This window comes from Hemitrygon akajei, chromosome 13, assembly GCF_048418815.1.
Source record: "Hemitrygon akajei chromosome 13, sHemAka1.3, whole genome shotgun sequence".
NCBI lineage: Eukaryota > Metazoa > Chordata > Chondrichthyes > Myliobatiformes > Dasyatidae > Hemitrygon > Hemitrygon akajei.
This window is the reverse complement of record NC_133136.1, coordinates 52,582,237-52,599,747: the sequence shown is the minus strand read 5'-3', so window position 1 is coordinate 52,599,747 and position 17,511 is coordinate 52,582,237. Positions and strand designations below refer to the sequence as shown.

Sequence of the window (17,511 nt, the reverse complement as noted above, 5' to 3'; positions counted from 1 at the left end):
GGCCTGACCTATTCAATCTTTCTTGATTTAACCATCCTAACTATCAGTCTGATAAATTTTCATTGCTCCCTCTCTATTGTTGGTACACCTCAATTTAAAGTAATGAGAATTTATTGTAATTTTATGTTTTCATTTCAGATAGACAGCATCTGTAGCACTGCGCTTTCTCATCCAGGTTGAAGCAAAATGTTTAATTGGCATCCTATGCATCATCCTTCTAAACACTCATTCTTAATTATTCATTCCTAAGTCCAATTGCATCTCCCAAATTCTTGGCCACTAACCCTAAGAAAGCCTAGAGATAGCAGATAAAGGGGAACATAACCAATGGCAAGTATTCCTCCAAGTTACTCATCATCCTGATTTGAAAATCAATCATTGTTCCTTCATCAGTGCTGGAAGTAAATCCGGTAATTCACTATGCAATAGCTCAACTTCTTATCCAACACCACCATTTCCTCAAGAACAATTAGAGACTGGTAATAAATAAAGGCTTTGCTAGAAACACTCAGATCTCACAAATGCATAAAATAAAATCTGTTCACAAGTGTTTGGCTCCAGAATTTGTCATATCCTTGATCCAGTTATGGACTGAAGAGCTGGATTCTGGAGATAAACTGAGAGTGACTGCCCTGAACATTATAGTATCATTTGATCAAGTGTGTCAACATGGAACGCAGAGCCACACAACACAGGACAATGGTTGTGATTGCTGGAGATCAGTCATCCTAGCCCCAGAGCAGTGCTATTGAAGTTCAGCAGGGCAGTATCTTAGGTCCAAACATTCTCTGCTGTTTCTTCAGCGACCTTCTTTCTATCACAAGGGCAGAAGTTGGAACATTTGCTGAAGGTAGCATGATTTTCTATTTCATTCACAACTCAGCAACAAATGGATCAGTTGAAAGACCGCCAAACCATTCTGTAACGGCAGACAAGTGGCAGATAACATTTCATCCAGGCAAAGAACATCTCCGACATGAAACAACCTGGAAATCCATGAGATTACTATCAATGAGTTCCCTAAGCCTTGAAGCATGTGACTCCTCTTCTGACATTCAAAAGTCAGGGCTGTCTAAAAAGTACAGTTCCAACAATACTCAAAAGCTCAACTCTTATAGAAAAATACACCTCATCCCTTTGTTAAACATTTATTCCTGTGGCTGAAGTGTACAACATGTTCAAAATGCACTGCAGTTGCTCATGCATCTGCTTTAGAGCAACTCAGACAATTCACAGCCTTTACCCACTGAGGTGACAATTAATCAGCAAATGGGAATAACACCACTGCTAGCTCTCTTCAGAAGTCACATACAATGTTAACTTGGAATTACACCATCATTCGGATTGACTTCATGGAATTCCATCATGATATTATTGGAATACCTCCATCAGAGGGAAGACAGAGGTTTGAGAAAATGGCTCACCTCCACCTTCTGAAAGGTGTTTATATACACCAATAAGTGGTGGCCTTCCCAACAATGTCCATATCCCAAAATGCTAATAAATAATGTTTGAAACTGTAATTCATTGTAATATACAAGACAGTTAAAAACCCATTAAAATTGCTTCAATTAATTAAACTTGCAAATTGAATTACTCCAATCTGATGCCAGGCCTGGCACAATGCTGCAGAATCCCAGTGTGATTGGGCTCCATGAACCGAGTTCACGTAGCGACCAGCATCATTAGCTGGTGCCACTCAGCATGTCCTGAATTTACAATATGGTTTATGTAGAAATAACTACTGATTTCCCTTTGGAATCACTGGCTAGAGTCACCAAAATTCATTCCAACACCCTTTAGGCCCTAACTGGTTGGGAAAACATTGTCAGGTCATTAAGACATTATGAGGGGTATAGAGGTGAATGCGTGTTGGCATTTTCCATTCAGGATGGTTGAAACTAGAACTAGCGGTCATAGATCTAGAGAGTGAAAGGTGAAGTATTTAAGGGAAGTCTGAGGGGGAACTTTTAACTCAGTGGGTGGTGAGAGTGTGGAATAAGCTTCCAGCGGAAGTGGTAGATGCGAGTTCAATTGTAACATTTAAGAGAAGTTTGGATAGGTACATGGATGAAAGGCACTTGCAGGGGTATAATCTGAATGCAGGTAGATGAAACTTGGCAGGAGATCAGGTTAGCATGGATTAGATGTACCGAGGGGCCTGTTTCTCTGCTGTTGTACTCTATGATTCCAGGTCCTTCACATATCCACTAATGAAAATTATTATCCTGAACCAATATCCTGAAATCTCCATCTGCTGTTTACAGACACCAGTGAAAAAAACAAAAACTTGGTGCAATTCCCTACAATCTAAAATGGGGAATCCACTCAAACAGTTTACTCTGGGTCAGATCAGGAACATGGACATGATTCAATTACTATTGTCCCACTTATTTCTATCGGGGATGTGAATGCAAGGAACCGCAAGTGAATATTTTTGTATTATTCTAATTTTCAAAACATTAGATGTTGAACATTAAGTTTTGAATGCCAAAAATGCTCAGAAGCATGCATAGTTTGTCTTTGCTCTGACAAAGCCAGCCTACCCAGTTATGTGGCTTAGTTGGGTGTCCGAGATATTTCAGCTGTTACATTTGCAGGATGTATTTTGCTTCAGTCTACCAGGGCACATCGAACCAACCTGATAGAACATCTACTGAAGAAAGCAATGTCTACTCTCCAAAAATTCTCAATGGGGCAATCACAGAAGGAAATGAGGATGCTATTCCAGTGGCAAGGTGTTAACCTTATCATATTATCTCATACTTCACATATTTTCCTGCAATGTAGAAGGAGGCCATTCAGCCCTTTGAGTCTGTGCTGATTATCAGATAATATTCAGAATCAGAATCAGGTTTAATATCACCAGCATATGTCATGAAATTTGTGAAATTAATGATCCCATCAATCCACAGCAAAACAGCCATCTGAATTAATTCTGGTTGCAGCATCGCAATTTGATTATTACAATGAGTTGTTTAAACCATTCCAAGTTAGTTTTGTTAGGTTAAGTTAAAGTTTCAAAATGCTAAGAGGATTGGTCAATGCAATTCCAAGGATCTAAATTATTTTGCTCCCCAAGAGCAGAGCCAAAGGACACATGCATAATATTAAAGCCATTAGGCTTTACAATTCTACCGCCAGGACTTAAGAACTTTTTAAAAGCTATTATTAATGCTTTTTGAGTTGGTGATTTAGATGCATATCATATTTTTTTACTGAGTTAAGTATTGTATGTAATTAGTTTTGCTACAACAAGTGTATGGGACATTGGAAAAAAAGTTGAATTTCCCCATGGGGATGAATAAAGTATCTATCTATCTATCTATCTATCTATTGAAATGCTGTAAGAAAGATTTGAGATTTTATTTCATCCTCTAAGTAGCACAAGAATGGACATCAAGTGGTTTTTAATTTTTCTCTTGTATGCCTTTCAGCACATGGGACAACCAATTAATTCTGTTTTACATCCGATCAATCCTATTCTAAGCTGCTTCCATAACAAATTCCTTTTTCACATGTTCATTAGACAGGTTCATTGATGCCCACCAGGAAATCTACACAAACAGAACCGAGAGGCCAGAAGTAACACACACAAAGTACTGGAAGAATCCAACAGGTCAGGCAGAACCTATGCAGCAGATAAAACAGTTGATGTTTTGGGCCGAGGCCCATCAGGACTGGAAAGTGAAGTGGAAGTAGCCAGAATAAGAAGGTAGAGGGAGGGGAAGGAGTACACACTGGAAGGTGATAGGCCAAGCCAAGTCAGGGGGAAGGTCCGTGGTGAGGGAGGGGGAGGACGAAGTGAGAAGTTGGGATGTGATAGGTGGAAAAATAAAGGGCTGAAGAAGAAGCAATCTGACAGGAGAGAAGAGTGCATCATGGGAGGAAATGAAGGAGAAGAAGCACAAGAGGGAGGTGATAGGCAGGTGAGGAGAAGAGAAGGGGTACAAAGGGAGCCTGAATGGGGAATGAAAATAGAGAGAAGGGGTGGGAGGAAGTAATGACCAGAATTTAGAGACATGCTCAATTTATCAGGTTGGAGGGTATCCAGATGAAAACGTAAATAAAGCTGTCAGGAATTCCATTTTATTACATATAAAATAGCCCACCTAAATCACAATAACTCCTGAAATTACTGTGTGAAACCATGTTGAAGGCCCAGATTTCAAGGCATTTATGTATGTGATGACTTTGTCTGCTGTGTGTAGAAAGAAATCACTCCCCTGTATTTCAGGAAAGAAGCGTGAATACCTGGTGCAGCTTCATTTCACAAGTCTTTTAATGCCAGAGAACTTCAAGAACAAATACCCTCAGGGTGCTATGCTGAAGTCTACCACTTGACTGATTCACACAATCTCAGATCTACTTTTATCTAAGGGTTTACTTCACGAAGTAACACAATATTGTATGTGACTAGCACTTCAGCTAAGGTTGGGAATGTGTTTTGCCCCTAACTAAAATCAAAGGTTAGAGCTGGACTCGATAAGAAAGTCCTTCCTTGGCCTTATGTCTCAATTTGAAAGCATTGTCAGGTAGACCAGCAATTTTCAATTAAGCTCTGCCAGATCTAGATCCAGATCACGTACAATTTGTTTTCAAAACTTCCATTGACCTTGCCCTAAGCTTTCCCTGAGACAATGGATAGAGAATCTGTAATTATTTCTTCGGATATCTGCCTTTTTCAGTTACATTTTCTACTGGGAGGTGATTAACATAATCATAAGATAATTTGCCTGTAGTTAGAATTAATCCTGCATCCCAAAATCTTTCATTACCTACCCCTTAGTAATTCAAAAGCACTACAAAACTCTAAATAGGAATCTACAAATGACTTCTTTAAGCTCTTCACCTTGAAATGTCACACTTTACAAAACTTCAGCATTTATTTTGCTTTAATTAAAAGATTCTGTTTTCCATAGTCCACCTCCAGTTGATAATAGTTGCTATTTTTTCAGATTGATATGGGTTCAATAAAAAAGGTTTCTGTTCAGGAGTCATTATCACTGAGGGTGGAGAGCAGCCCTGTGGTGCTTTGCAGCTCTTCTGACCAGGTTTAATTCTACCTTCTGGTGCTAATTATGTGGAATTTGCATGTTCTCTTTCTGGTCCTGTGATCTTCTTCCAGATGCTCTGGTTTCTTCCCACATTCAAAAAACATTCAGTTTGGTAGGTTAATTGGTCACTGTTAATTGCCCATTGTGTGTAATTAAGCGTTGAAATCCAGGAATGGCAGGAAAAATACTAACGGTTTAGGATTAATGTAAATGAGTGCATGATTGTAGATGGCTAAGCAAAGATCTTGTTTCCATCCTAAAAATTAGTAACACAGGACATTTATAATAAGATACTTATTATTTAATATCTTTCTGAATCACAAGCTAATGATGACTTTGCACATTTAAAATAAGATACACTTTAATAATGTGCTTTCTCTATACTTACAAATTTATGTAATCCCAGTTGTAATTAGTTTCTTAATTCTTCACTTTTCCTCCCTGTCTACTTCCTGGCTGCTCATTTAGAATAACCAGTTTTATCTACCAGTTGAGTCTGTATGGTTTGGTAGGCCACTTTCCACAGTGTATTTGTTTGACTTAAATAACAACTGCACAGGAGTTGATGGTTAAGTGGGTTAGTTATTTATCTCCTCCTTACTCCAGGAAAATAAAGTGGTTTAAAATGTTCCTCCATGCCTTTGGCTGAGATGAGCAGATTTGGGGAATTTCCTGGCTCAAAGCTCAGTGGTGTATCATGCTGTGTGATTGGATGATTATATAGCTTTCTGACCTCTAGACAAAGAAATGAATTGAACAGACATATCTATGACAGGCTATAATTTAATCATGGTTATCTGATCAAAGCTTGATCAGACATTTAATTCAGTTACTATATTCCACTGGAACCTTGATTTATTCATTAGCATATATGAAAACATGACTGAAAAACCTCTGCTACTTTATGGACTCAATAGACTTCATAAACCAAAGGCTCATGCAAATTTCTATAGATGTATGGTGGAGAGCAACTGATTGCATTATAGTCTGACATTGAGTCTCCAATCCACAGGATTGCAAGAGGCTGCATACAGTTGTAGACACAGCCAGATCTTCACAGGCATAACCCTCTCCACTACTGAGGACATCTCAAAGTGGTAATGCTTCATAGAAACATAGAAAACCTACAGCACAATACAAGCCCTTCGGATCACGAAGTTGTGCCGAACATGTCCCTACCTCAGAAATTACTAGGCTTACCTATAAGCCCTCTACTTTACTAAGCTCCATGTAACTATCTAAAAGCCTCTTAAAAGACCCTATCGTATCCGCCTCCAGCACCGTTGCCGGCAGCCCATTCCACGCACTCACCACTCTCTGAGTAAAAAACTTACCCCTGACATCTCCTCTGTATCTACTCCCCAGCACCTTAAACCTGTGTCCTCTGGTGGCAACCATTTCAGCCCTGGGAAAAAGCCTCTGACTATCCACATGATCAATGCCTCTCATCATCTTGTACACCTCTATCAGGTCACCTCTCATCCTCCTTCGCTCCAAGGAGAAAAGGCCGAGTTCACTCAACCCATTCTCATAAGGCATTCTCCCCAATCCAGGCAACATCCTTGTAAATCTCCTCTGCACCCTTTTTATGGCTTCCAGATCCTTCCTGTAGTGAGGCAACCAGAACTGAGCACAGTACCTCAAGTGGGGTCTGACCAGGGTCCTATATAGATGCAATATTACCTCTTGGCTCCTAAATTCAATTCCACGATTGATGAAGGCCAATACACTATACACCTTCTTAACCACAGAGTCAACCTGCACAGCTACTTTGAGCGTCCTATGGACTCAGACCCCTAGGTCCCTCTGATCCTCCACACTGCCACGAGTCTTACCATTAATACTATTTTCTGCCATATTATATTTGACTTACCAAAATGAACCACTTCACACTTATCTGGGTTGAACTCCATCTGCCACTTCTCAGCCCAATTTTGCATCCTATCAATGTCCTGCTGTAACTTCTGACAGCCCTCCACACTATCCACAACACCTCCAACCTTTGTGTCATCAGCCAACTTACTAACCCATCCCTCCACTTACTCATCCAGGTCATTTATAAGAATCACAAAGAGTAAGGGTCCCAGAACAGATCCCTGAGGCACTCCACTGCTGACCGACCTCCATGCAGAATATGACCCATCTACAACAACTCGTTGCCTTCTGTGGGCAAGCCAGTTATGGATCCACAAACCAAGGTCCCCTTGGATCCCATGCCTCCTTACTTTCTCAATAAGCCTTGCATGGGGTACCTTATCAAATGCCATGCTGAAATCCATATACACTGCATCTACTACTCTTCCTTCATCAATGTGTTTAGTCACATCCTCAAAAAATTCAATCAGACTCATAAGGCACGACCTGCCCTTGACAAAGCCATGCTGACTATTCCTAATTATATTATACCTCTCCAAATGTTCATAAATACTGCCTCTCAGGATTTTCTCCATCAACTTACCAACCACTGAGGTAAGACTCACTGGTCTATACTTTCTTGGGCTATCTCTGCTCCCTTTCCTGAATAAAGGAACAACATCCATGACCCTCCAATCCTCGGGAACCTCTCCCGTCTCCATTGATGATGCAAAGATCATCGCTAGGGGCTCAGCAATCTCCTCTCTTACCTCTCACAGTAGCCCGGGGTACATTTCATCTGGTCCCGGCGACTTATCCAACTTGATACTTTCCAAAAGCTCCAGCACATCCTCTTTCTTAATATCTACATGCTCAAGCTTTTCAGTCTGCTGCAAGTCATCACTACAATCACTAAGGTCCTTTTCCATAGTGAATACTGAAGTAAGTATTTATTAAGTACCTCTGCTATTTCCTCCAGTTCCATACACACTTGCCCACTGTCACACTTGATAGGTCCTGTTCTTTCATGTCTTATCCTCTTGCTCTTCACATACTTGTAGAATGACTTGGGGTTTTCCTTAATTTTGCTCACCAAGGCCTTTTCATGGCCCCTTCTGGCACTCCTAATTTCCTTCTTAAGCTCCTTCCTTGTAGCCTTATAATCTTCTAGATCTCTAACGTTACCAAGCTCTCTGAACCTTTTGTAAGCTTTTCTTTTCTTCTTGATTGATCAGATTTATTACAGCCTTTGTACATCACGGTTCCAGTACCCTACCATAACTTCCCTGTTTCATTGGAACACACCTATACAGAACTCTACACAAATATCCCTTGAATATTTGCCATATTTCTTCCATACTTTTCCCTAAGAACATCTGTTTCCAATTTAAGCCTGCAATTTCCTGCCTGACAGCCTCATAAATTCCCATTACTCCAATTAAACACTTTTCTAACTTGTCTGTTCCTATCTCTCTCCAATGCTATTGTAAAGGAGATAGAATTATGATCACCATCTCCAAAATGCTCTCCCACTGAGAGATCTGACACCTGACCAGGTTCATTTCCCAATACCAAATCAAGTACAGCCTCTCCTCTGGAGTACCATCCATGACTAACTATCCTCACCATCAAGGACATGCCTTTTTCTCTTTAATCAGTGGGGTGATACCCACACTCAGGGTTCTGGAGCCCAAAAAATTTGAGACACGTCTTTTTCGCCTCCACCATCAGATTTCTGAATGGTTCATGATTTAAATGACATGTATTCATGTTATTTTTGCACTATCTACTCAACTCATATTTTATAGTAATTTAATGTACTACTGTTGCAAAAGAAAAAACATTTCATGTCATGTAAGAACTCAAATATTTATGGCACACTTTCAATTTTACTTGTGTAACATGATTAATTGGTGACATTAACGATCGCTAATAACATTAAAAACAGGCATTTGAAGTTGTTTCAGGAAACGCTTGCCAGTGTCCTCTTCCTATGAAAATGTGAGAATGAATAAAAAGCCCAGTTGTTTTGTTCTTTAGCTGATCTGTTGTTTCTTTTGGCTATGCAATCAAACTGCAGCTGAACACTTCTCTATCTCACGTGAGATTTTCCTAATGTGTACTTTACAATGAACCACCTGATAGAGATGAGCTGTCAGTACTCCAGCAGATTTTCTTCTCCTCAGCCAAGGAGCTTCAAGGTCAATTCTTGTATTCCGTCACCAGGCAGAGATCATCTGACTTGTATTAACCAAGAATCAAGCCTAAGGCCTTTTGGCTTTTTTGATTTAGCAACTGAGCCATCCAGGGAGTTCAATGCAATGCTTTAGGTTGAGAATATGTGCTTTTACGAAGATGTACTGTGCTTTTCTCTGAACACCATCTTGTATGTAGGGTAAAATCTTAAATAAATTTATCCGTAATGATGAGAGCTTTGCAAACCTCCATCAATAAGCGTACAATGTGCTGAAAATTTCACCTTGTTTTGCTCACAATTATGTATTCACACTGAAGAAAGAAGATACTGTGTATTTTATCACTGAGATGTAAGCCCGAGGAAGATTACTTTAAGAAAGTAATTAATGATTTATAAATTTATAAATTTATCAGCAAAGTATGCAAAATGAAATCTCGATTTTCCTTCTGTTATGATACCAGCCCCCTCCTTTGTGAGAATTGCAAGAGCCCTAGAAAAGGGGGGTCAATGACCCAAAAGAGAGAGAGAGAGACAGGCTGAATGGACACAGGAAATGGAAAGACATTCCACTGGGACAAAAGCTGGTGACTGTGGCATTGTTCTCAGGAGACACCTGGGAACTGCAGACGTGCCAACTCGCAGGGACATTGTAAAGCCCTCGGGCAAAGTGGGCTGGTTGAGAGAGAGATTGCATCACCTGCAACCTGATTGACACCTGAGATCCCGTGAGGCAGTATAAAGAAGGGTCTGAAAGAGGACGACCCTCAGACGCACCGAGGAGACACCAAGAAGCACGATAACGCTTCCCGTGGGAACGGGAAGCCATTTTGAAATAAGCCACGTGCGTTAAATTCCGAATGCGGGGTTTGTGGCTGGAACCAACGGAAGATCGCTTTTAACTAACAACGGGGAAGATCGCTCCCCTGATTCCACGGATGTAAACGGCAAGTTTTTCCGTTTTATCTCTCTCTCTCTCTCTCCAACACGTGAAACCAAAAGGGAAAAGCCTGCAGACTTCAGAGTGACTCTTTATATTTCCAATTGGACTCAGTATTATACCCTAGACAACGAAAGAGCTTATTTCTGAGTGATTATTAATGTACCTGCGTTTTAGATTGAGTATTGACGCATGTTATCTGAATGTTTGTATTAACCTTAATTTTTGTGCCCCTTTATTAATAAAACTTTTGAAAATAGTACCATTGGACTTCAACTGACATATCTATCTTTGCTGGTAAGTGAAACCAGTTACTGGTTTCATAACACTTCAGATAACTACAAATTGCTTAATAGTGCATTTAATATCATTGTACAGAAAGGAATTTAAAGATAAACCGAGTATCACTTTATACATCTAGTGGATAAACATGCTGTGAAAGCTATTACATTGGTGGCTATGAAGTGCAGACTGATAAAAAGATATATTTTAATTAAATAGCAGAAATTATTTGAAATGAAGTCAATAGTAAGACTAGTGAAAGAAATTATCAAAAGCTGAAATAACTCAAATTGAAAGAAATCATTTGGTTATTTTGAAAAAAAAGTACATATTAGATCTGAACCCTTTGATATGCTTTAATATAAATGTGATGAGACTTGAGAGACTGAAGTAAGTGCTGGCAATAATCTGCAGACACTTGATCTAAGAAGCCTATAACCCAATTAGCTTACAGATAGAGTGACTCTAAGTGAAAAATATAATCACAGAATAGCAAACTCACCAACTGTCAGCTGTCCAGTAATCTGTCCAAGGTTATTGCGAGCATTCACGGTTACATTCCTGTCGGACTGCAACATCAGTGGGCTGTCCTGAGAAATAATGACAAGAAAGGAAAGATGGGGTGGGGAAGGATAAAAATGATTCTGAGGTGAGCTTGAAAAATGCAATATAAAATTACCAGAGAGGGTTTCCAATCTACCCCTTGTAACTCAAAGTTATTTCATTCAAATCATCAGACACCTTCATTTTGTAAGCATTAACTTCACATATTCTTGTGGAATTGCAATGCTATTTATATCACTCAATTTAAATTATTAGATAATTCATTGTTTTAAAAATGAAACAGATAACTAAATTATCAAGAGTAAACTGTAGCAATATGTAAAAAACCCATTCTATATCTAAATCAAACTCTGCTATGGGTAAAATCGCGAAAGGCAAGTTACACAGGTGGAGAACTGGAGAATGGAAAAAGTAGGAAAAGCTTCTTCTGCTCCACCATCAGATTATTGAACGGATAATGAACCAACCAGTGAACACTACCTCACTAGTTTTGCTCTCTATTTGAAGTACTTATTTAATTTAGATATACGTATTTCTTATATATTTTTTTAGTATCGCACTGTACCGCTGCTGCAAAACAAAAAACATCATGATATATGTCAGTGATGTTAATTCTGATTCTAACGCCAATGAGTTTGTAGAAACCTCGTAGTATTGACTGACCTACGCATTATATGGCCAGAATTTCAGATATCATCTTACCAGGAATGACACCTACCAATGTCCAGACTGGCTGTTTTTAAATGCAAATATCACTTATTTCCTGATTCCATCCTAACTTTAAGAAATGGTGTTTTGGAGACTTGCATGTTCTGAATTTCATAGGGCTCTCCTACCCCACTTTTAACCACAGAATGACAGAATCTCACACAATAATGCAAAGGGTAATAGATGTTTGCAATGGTGCTATGCTGTTTCTCAAGAAATATGTCAGCTTCTCAAGAAACACTTCAAAAGAAGATGATGAGAATCTCTGTGGAACATCTGGGCTACAGTATTCACTAATAAGCTTTCATTCAGAATTCAAATTATACATCCAGGTAGTGACATGAACATACTAGAACCAAAAAAACGGTAAGATATAGCTATCTATTTCACATACAAGAATAGCTTTAAAGGTAGAAAGGATAAATTGGCATACAGTGAATGACAGTTCTTGAAAGCAACTGACAAAGTAAATAAATCAGAAATTATTTCATTTTAATTTTTTCTTTCTTTTTCAATATATCCCTTCCTTTCTCTCACTTAGGCACTGACTCTTGCATTAGATCTTGTTCAAGTATGTCAGTCATTGCTATCTAATTGATATGTTAGTCACAGTCAGAACAGTTACTTTTCACCTCATATCCACCTGAACAACTGTCTTGAAGGAACTATACTGTAAGTAAAAATACATTAAAAGATGATAGCGTTGAAAAACAAATTAAAAAATCATAAAAATATAAATAGAAAGACCATTTTTACATGAAATACATTTTATTCATAGAGTTACGCAAGACAAGACAGTACATTCACTGCACCTTACAGATTGTCATTTTCACTTCCAATGTATAGATTATGGCAAAGTGGCATCATTTTTCCATTCTCAAGCATTCCACTAGCAATGATCTTGAATTATTTTTACACATGACCTAAACTCTATGCACACCACACAACAGTGGTAGGACTTTATTCTGAAAAATAGAGGGCTATGGGTAACCTTAGAGGTAATTTCTAAGGTAAGGACATGTTTGGCAGAGCTTTGTGGGCCGAAGGACCTGTATTGTGCTATAGGTTTTCTATGTTTCTATGTTTTACCCATAAAGCTTCCATGGTTGATGAACCAGTGTTCAGTGCTTCTCTGAGTAAGTAATACCGCACCTTGAAATGTGTCAGTTTGCCACAATCAATCATAGACAGACACCTCCTTGAACTGGAAAACCAGCAAGTTTTAGGCACATAAACTATGTATTCTCAGAACTGATGACCTTCCAACAGCAGTGACTATTCTTCTTAGTACACAACCCTAAAATCGTCATGACAAGTACACACTCCCAAAGGAGGTGGGTGACCATTTTATTCACTGCAAACCTTGTGATGGGATTGGGCTGCACATGAGGGAGTAATAAGGCCGAACCAAACAAGATTTTGGTGCTTAGTTGAGATTTCTCATGGTAACCGGACAATTTTTGGGGAAACGTTGTGACAGACTACACTGCCTTTTTCACTCTTGAGTCCTCTGGAAAATTCTATAAGGACCACTGCCTGACTGACATGATCAGCGATGCCCCTCTGCAGGAATTTTTCAACCAGGGATAGGTAGGATGTCATCTGAACGAGCATTCTGACAGATAGAACTTCAGCACATGGCAACACTTGATGTCTGTATGCCCAGGCCTGTACAAAGCTTGATACAGCTACACACAAGGGAGGCCACCAGGAGGATACCACATTAAGTATACCATCTTCTCATTCCAGCCAGCTAACTCTATTCGGACCTTGTCAAGCAGCCCAAACCTTTTCCCTTTGTAACGTGATAAAATTTGCTTTGTTTCAGCTGCCTTTCTTTCACCTTCCTATACAGATCTGGCCCGATCAAACTCAGATTTTTCCTGAGTCTTAAGTGTGGCAGCGGTTCTGTGATTGATGAAATAAAAACAAACTGGGAATTGATATTCCATAGTAACACTTGATCGCCCCATCACCATTTGCTTTTCTCACTGTTAGTATTGATTCCTCAGCTTCTCTGTTTGAGACCGGATGATAAAAAATGATCATTAATCTCATTTTGTTACAAAACTATTTACATAAATGATTGAATTTGCATACTATTATCTGATATAGTCTCCTTAGGAAGGCCATATGTCTCTAAAATTGAACCAAGTTCGTTAATAGTGGGTCCAGTAGTAGTGCATGACCCCATATACATTACCTCAATCAGTTTTGTATGCTCATCTATAAGGACATACTGGAGTGATTTTATGAGTCACTTCACATTTGGAGAGGTGCTATGGGGGCTGTTGTTGGCAATCTACACAGATTATGTATTTGCTTACTGCTTTTTCGAGCTTGATATTGCTGCACTGTAAGTAATGGGCTACTGTTTTCATGAATGTAGCTCCTCAGTTATTCTGCCCAGTTTTTTATTAATTCTCTGTAGTTCCATTTGACACAGTCCTGGTTTATCGGTGGCTCATAATACCTGTGATGAAAATGCTTAATATTATCATCCAGAACAGCTACTCAAGATAGATTAATAGTTTTGCTTTTATACTGGGTATTTCCGCATCATTTTCATTAACACTGCCACAGTTCCAGATAATCATGTTCTACCATATTAAGGTGGATTGTGCAATCTCCATGCTTACATTAGTATCTTCACTGGAACTCTTAGAGGTTGTAAACCAATGTGAATGGTCAAATTAGCAAGATTGGAAGAACCTTGTGATTTCAAATATGATTCTCTATGCCTCTTTTTAAATTTATCTGTGATTTTTCTTTCGCATTTTCCAGAACACAAAGGCAGCAGGCTCTTCCTGACCATAGCTGCTCTGTTCCTTAACTGAAGCCATCACTGGCAAACTTTAATGTGCATATAGTGCTGTTCTGCACCAGAAAGCTCCACTCACAGAGGCAATTCATCTTCTGCTTTTTCTTTCTCTAATGACGTCAGTTCATCCTTCTTCAGCAGCTGTGGAGATATCAGTATCATGACGAGCAAGCTGATATAATGTTAGGTCAAACCTGAGAAAAATTTTAATTGTGATGATATTCGCAGACTTCTTAGCCTTGACAATGACATCCATATCTGTTTCTAATAGTTCTATTCACCTTCACGCTCAAATAAAGTACTTCTTTCTACTAAGAGGCAAGGTTGTGCTTCTGAAGGTCGATGTCATGTTCACAAAGTCTTCAGAATCCCCAGTCAGGTGTTCAGATATTTTCCTCCTCTACAAGCAGCAACTGAATAGTGTAGTATGTTGGGCTCCCTTTAACATTTTCTCCATAGTGGCCTGAATGCAGCCTCTTATGAATCTTGTTTCTTAGACCAAATTGTTTTACTATACATTACATTGTAACTATTACATTAGTTACATAAGAACATAAGAAATAGGAGCAGGAGTAGGTCATCGAGCCTGTTGCACCATTCAATAAGATCATGGCTGATCTGGCCATGGACGTATCTCCACCTACCTGCCTTTTCCCCTTAACCCCTAATTCCCCTACTATGCAAAAATCTATCCAACCTTGTCTTAAATGTATTTACTGAGGTAGCCTCCACTGCTTCATTGGGCAGAGAATTCTACAGATTCACCACTCTCTGGGAAAAGCAGTTCCTCCTGATCTCTGTCCTAAATTTACTCCCCTGAATCTTGAGGCTATGTCCCCTAGTTTTAGCCTCACCTATCAGTAGAAACAACTTTCCTGCCTCTATCTTATCTAACCCTTTCATTATTTTACACATTTCTATCAAATCTCCTCTCATCCTTCTGAATTCCAGCAAGTATTGTCCCAGGTGACTCAACCTCTCCTCAAAGTCTAACCCCCTCATCTATGGAATCAACCTGGTGAACCTCCTCTGCAACACCTCCAAAGCCAGTATATCCTTCTTCATACAGTACTCCAGGTGCGGCCTCACCGGTACCCTGTACAGCTGCAGCATACCCTCTTAACCCCTTAAATTCAATCCCTCTTGCAATGAAGGCCAACATTCTATAGTCAGGGGGTCAGACAGGCGATTCTGCAGATGCAGGAAAGAAACTCGGATGGTAGTTTGCCTCCCAGGTGCCAGGGTCCGGGATGTTTCTGATCGCATCCAAGATATCCTGTGGTGGGAGGGAGAACAGCCAGAGGTCGTGTTACATATTGGTACCAATGACATAGGTAGGAAAAGGGAAGAGGTCCTGAAAGAAGACTACAGTAAGTTAGGAAGGAAGTTGAAAAGCAGGACCTCAAAGGTAGTAATCTCGGGATTAATCCCTGTGCCACGCGACAGTGAGAATAGGAATTGAATGAGGTGGAGGATAAATGCGTGGCTGAGGGATTGGAGCAGGGGGCAGGGATTCAGATTTCTGGATCATTGGGACCTCTTTTGGGGCAGACATGACCTGTACAAAAAGGACAGGTTGCACTTGAATCCCAGGGGGACCAATATCCTGGCAGGCAGGTTTGATAGAGCTGTTGGGGAGGGTTTAAACTGGTTTGGCAGGGGTTGGGAATCAGAATGTGAGTGCAGGGATTAAGGTAGAAGGACAAGGGCATGATGCTAAGAGTTCTGAGTTGATGAGGAAGGACAGGCAGGGGATGGAACATAATTGTAGCCAGTTAAAGGGGTTGAAATGTGTCTGTTTCAATGCTAGTAGTATTAGGACCAAGGAGGATGAACTTAGAGCATGCATTAGTACATGGAACTACGATGTTAAGGCTGTTACTGAAACTTGGTTGGAGGAAGGGCAGGATTGGATGATGCAGGTCCCGGGGTTCAGGTGTTTTAAAAGGAATAGGATGGGAGGTAGAAAAGGGGGGGGGAGTGGCATTGCTGGTCAGGGATAGTATCACGGCTATAGAAAGGGAGGACCCTTCCAAAGTGGATGACCTCGCATTTACCAACATTGTACTCAATCTGCCAGACCCTTGCCCACTCACTTAACCTATCTAGATTTCTCTGCAGGCTCTCCGTATCTTCTGCACAATTTGCTTGTCCACTCAATTTAGTATCATTAATCAAACTTAGGTACACTACACTCGGTCCCTTCTTCCAGATCGTTAATGTATATCGTGAACAGTTGTGGGTCCAGCACCGACCCCTGCAGCACACTGCTCACCACTGATTGACAATCAGAGTAATACCCATGTATCCCAACAACTCTCTGCTAACCAATTCTCTATCCATGCTAATACATCACACCCAGTTCTATGCATCCTTATGATAAGACTTTTATGCGGCAGCTTCTCGAACGCCTTCTGGAAATATGTTTGCAGGTGAAAGTTTAATTTTGGTAAAGACCTTGGCCCTTTCAATTCAGCACACAGATCCAGTTAATATTCCATTTTATTAATTGCCCACATCTCAGCTGAGGTTTCTTTATAATTTCTGATAAACTGGACAGTTTGTTTGATTTGGACACCCCAGCAATGGATGCTATCCAATCATTCTTTCTTTCCTGTCTTCAATACCTTTTATCCATTTCCTTCTTCCCTCTCTACTTCCATTCTTTCTTCCCTTCTTTAACCCTCCTCTACATTTCCTACCTCAGCAATATTTGAGATTGTTCATCTCTTTCTTGAATAGAGACTTCACCATATAGGTTAGATTATGAGGACACTCAGTCCTCATTTATTGTCATTTAGTAATGCATGCATTAAGAAATGATACGATGTTCCTCCACTATGATATCACAGAAACACAAGACAGACCAAGACTAACTGACAAAAAACACATAATTATAACATATAGTTACAACAGTGCAAAGCAATACCGTAATCTGATAAAGAGCAGACCATGGGCACGGTAAAAAAGTCTCAAATTCCTGACAGCCCATCATCTCACGCAGATGGTAGAAGGAAGAAAAACTCTTCCTGCCATGAACCTCCAGCGCTGCAAACTTCCCGATGCAGCCTCTGGAAGCTCCCGACCACAG

At 39.9% G+C, this 17,511-nt stretch overlaps 1 protein-coding gene across 1 annotated transcript in view; it reads right to left on the bottom strand.

Moving 5' to 3' along the window:
• The window catches only part of LOC140737864 (zeta-sarcoglycan), a 920,455-nt gene that overhangs the window by 170,922 nt on the left and 732,022 nt on the right, over positions 1–17,511 (bottom strand). The window contains exon 4 of the mRNA XM_073064601.1: positions 10,830–10,917. Within this exon, the coding sequence (XP_072920702.1) occupies positions 10,830–10,917 (88 nt within the window). The remainder of the gene's footprint in view (positions 1–10,829; positions 10,918–17,511) is intronic.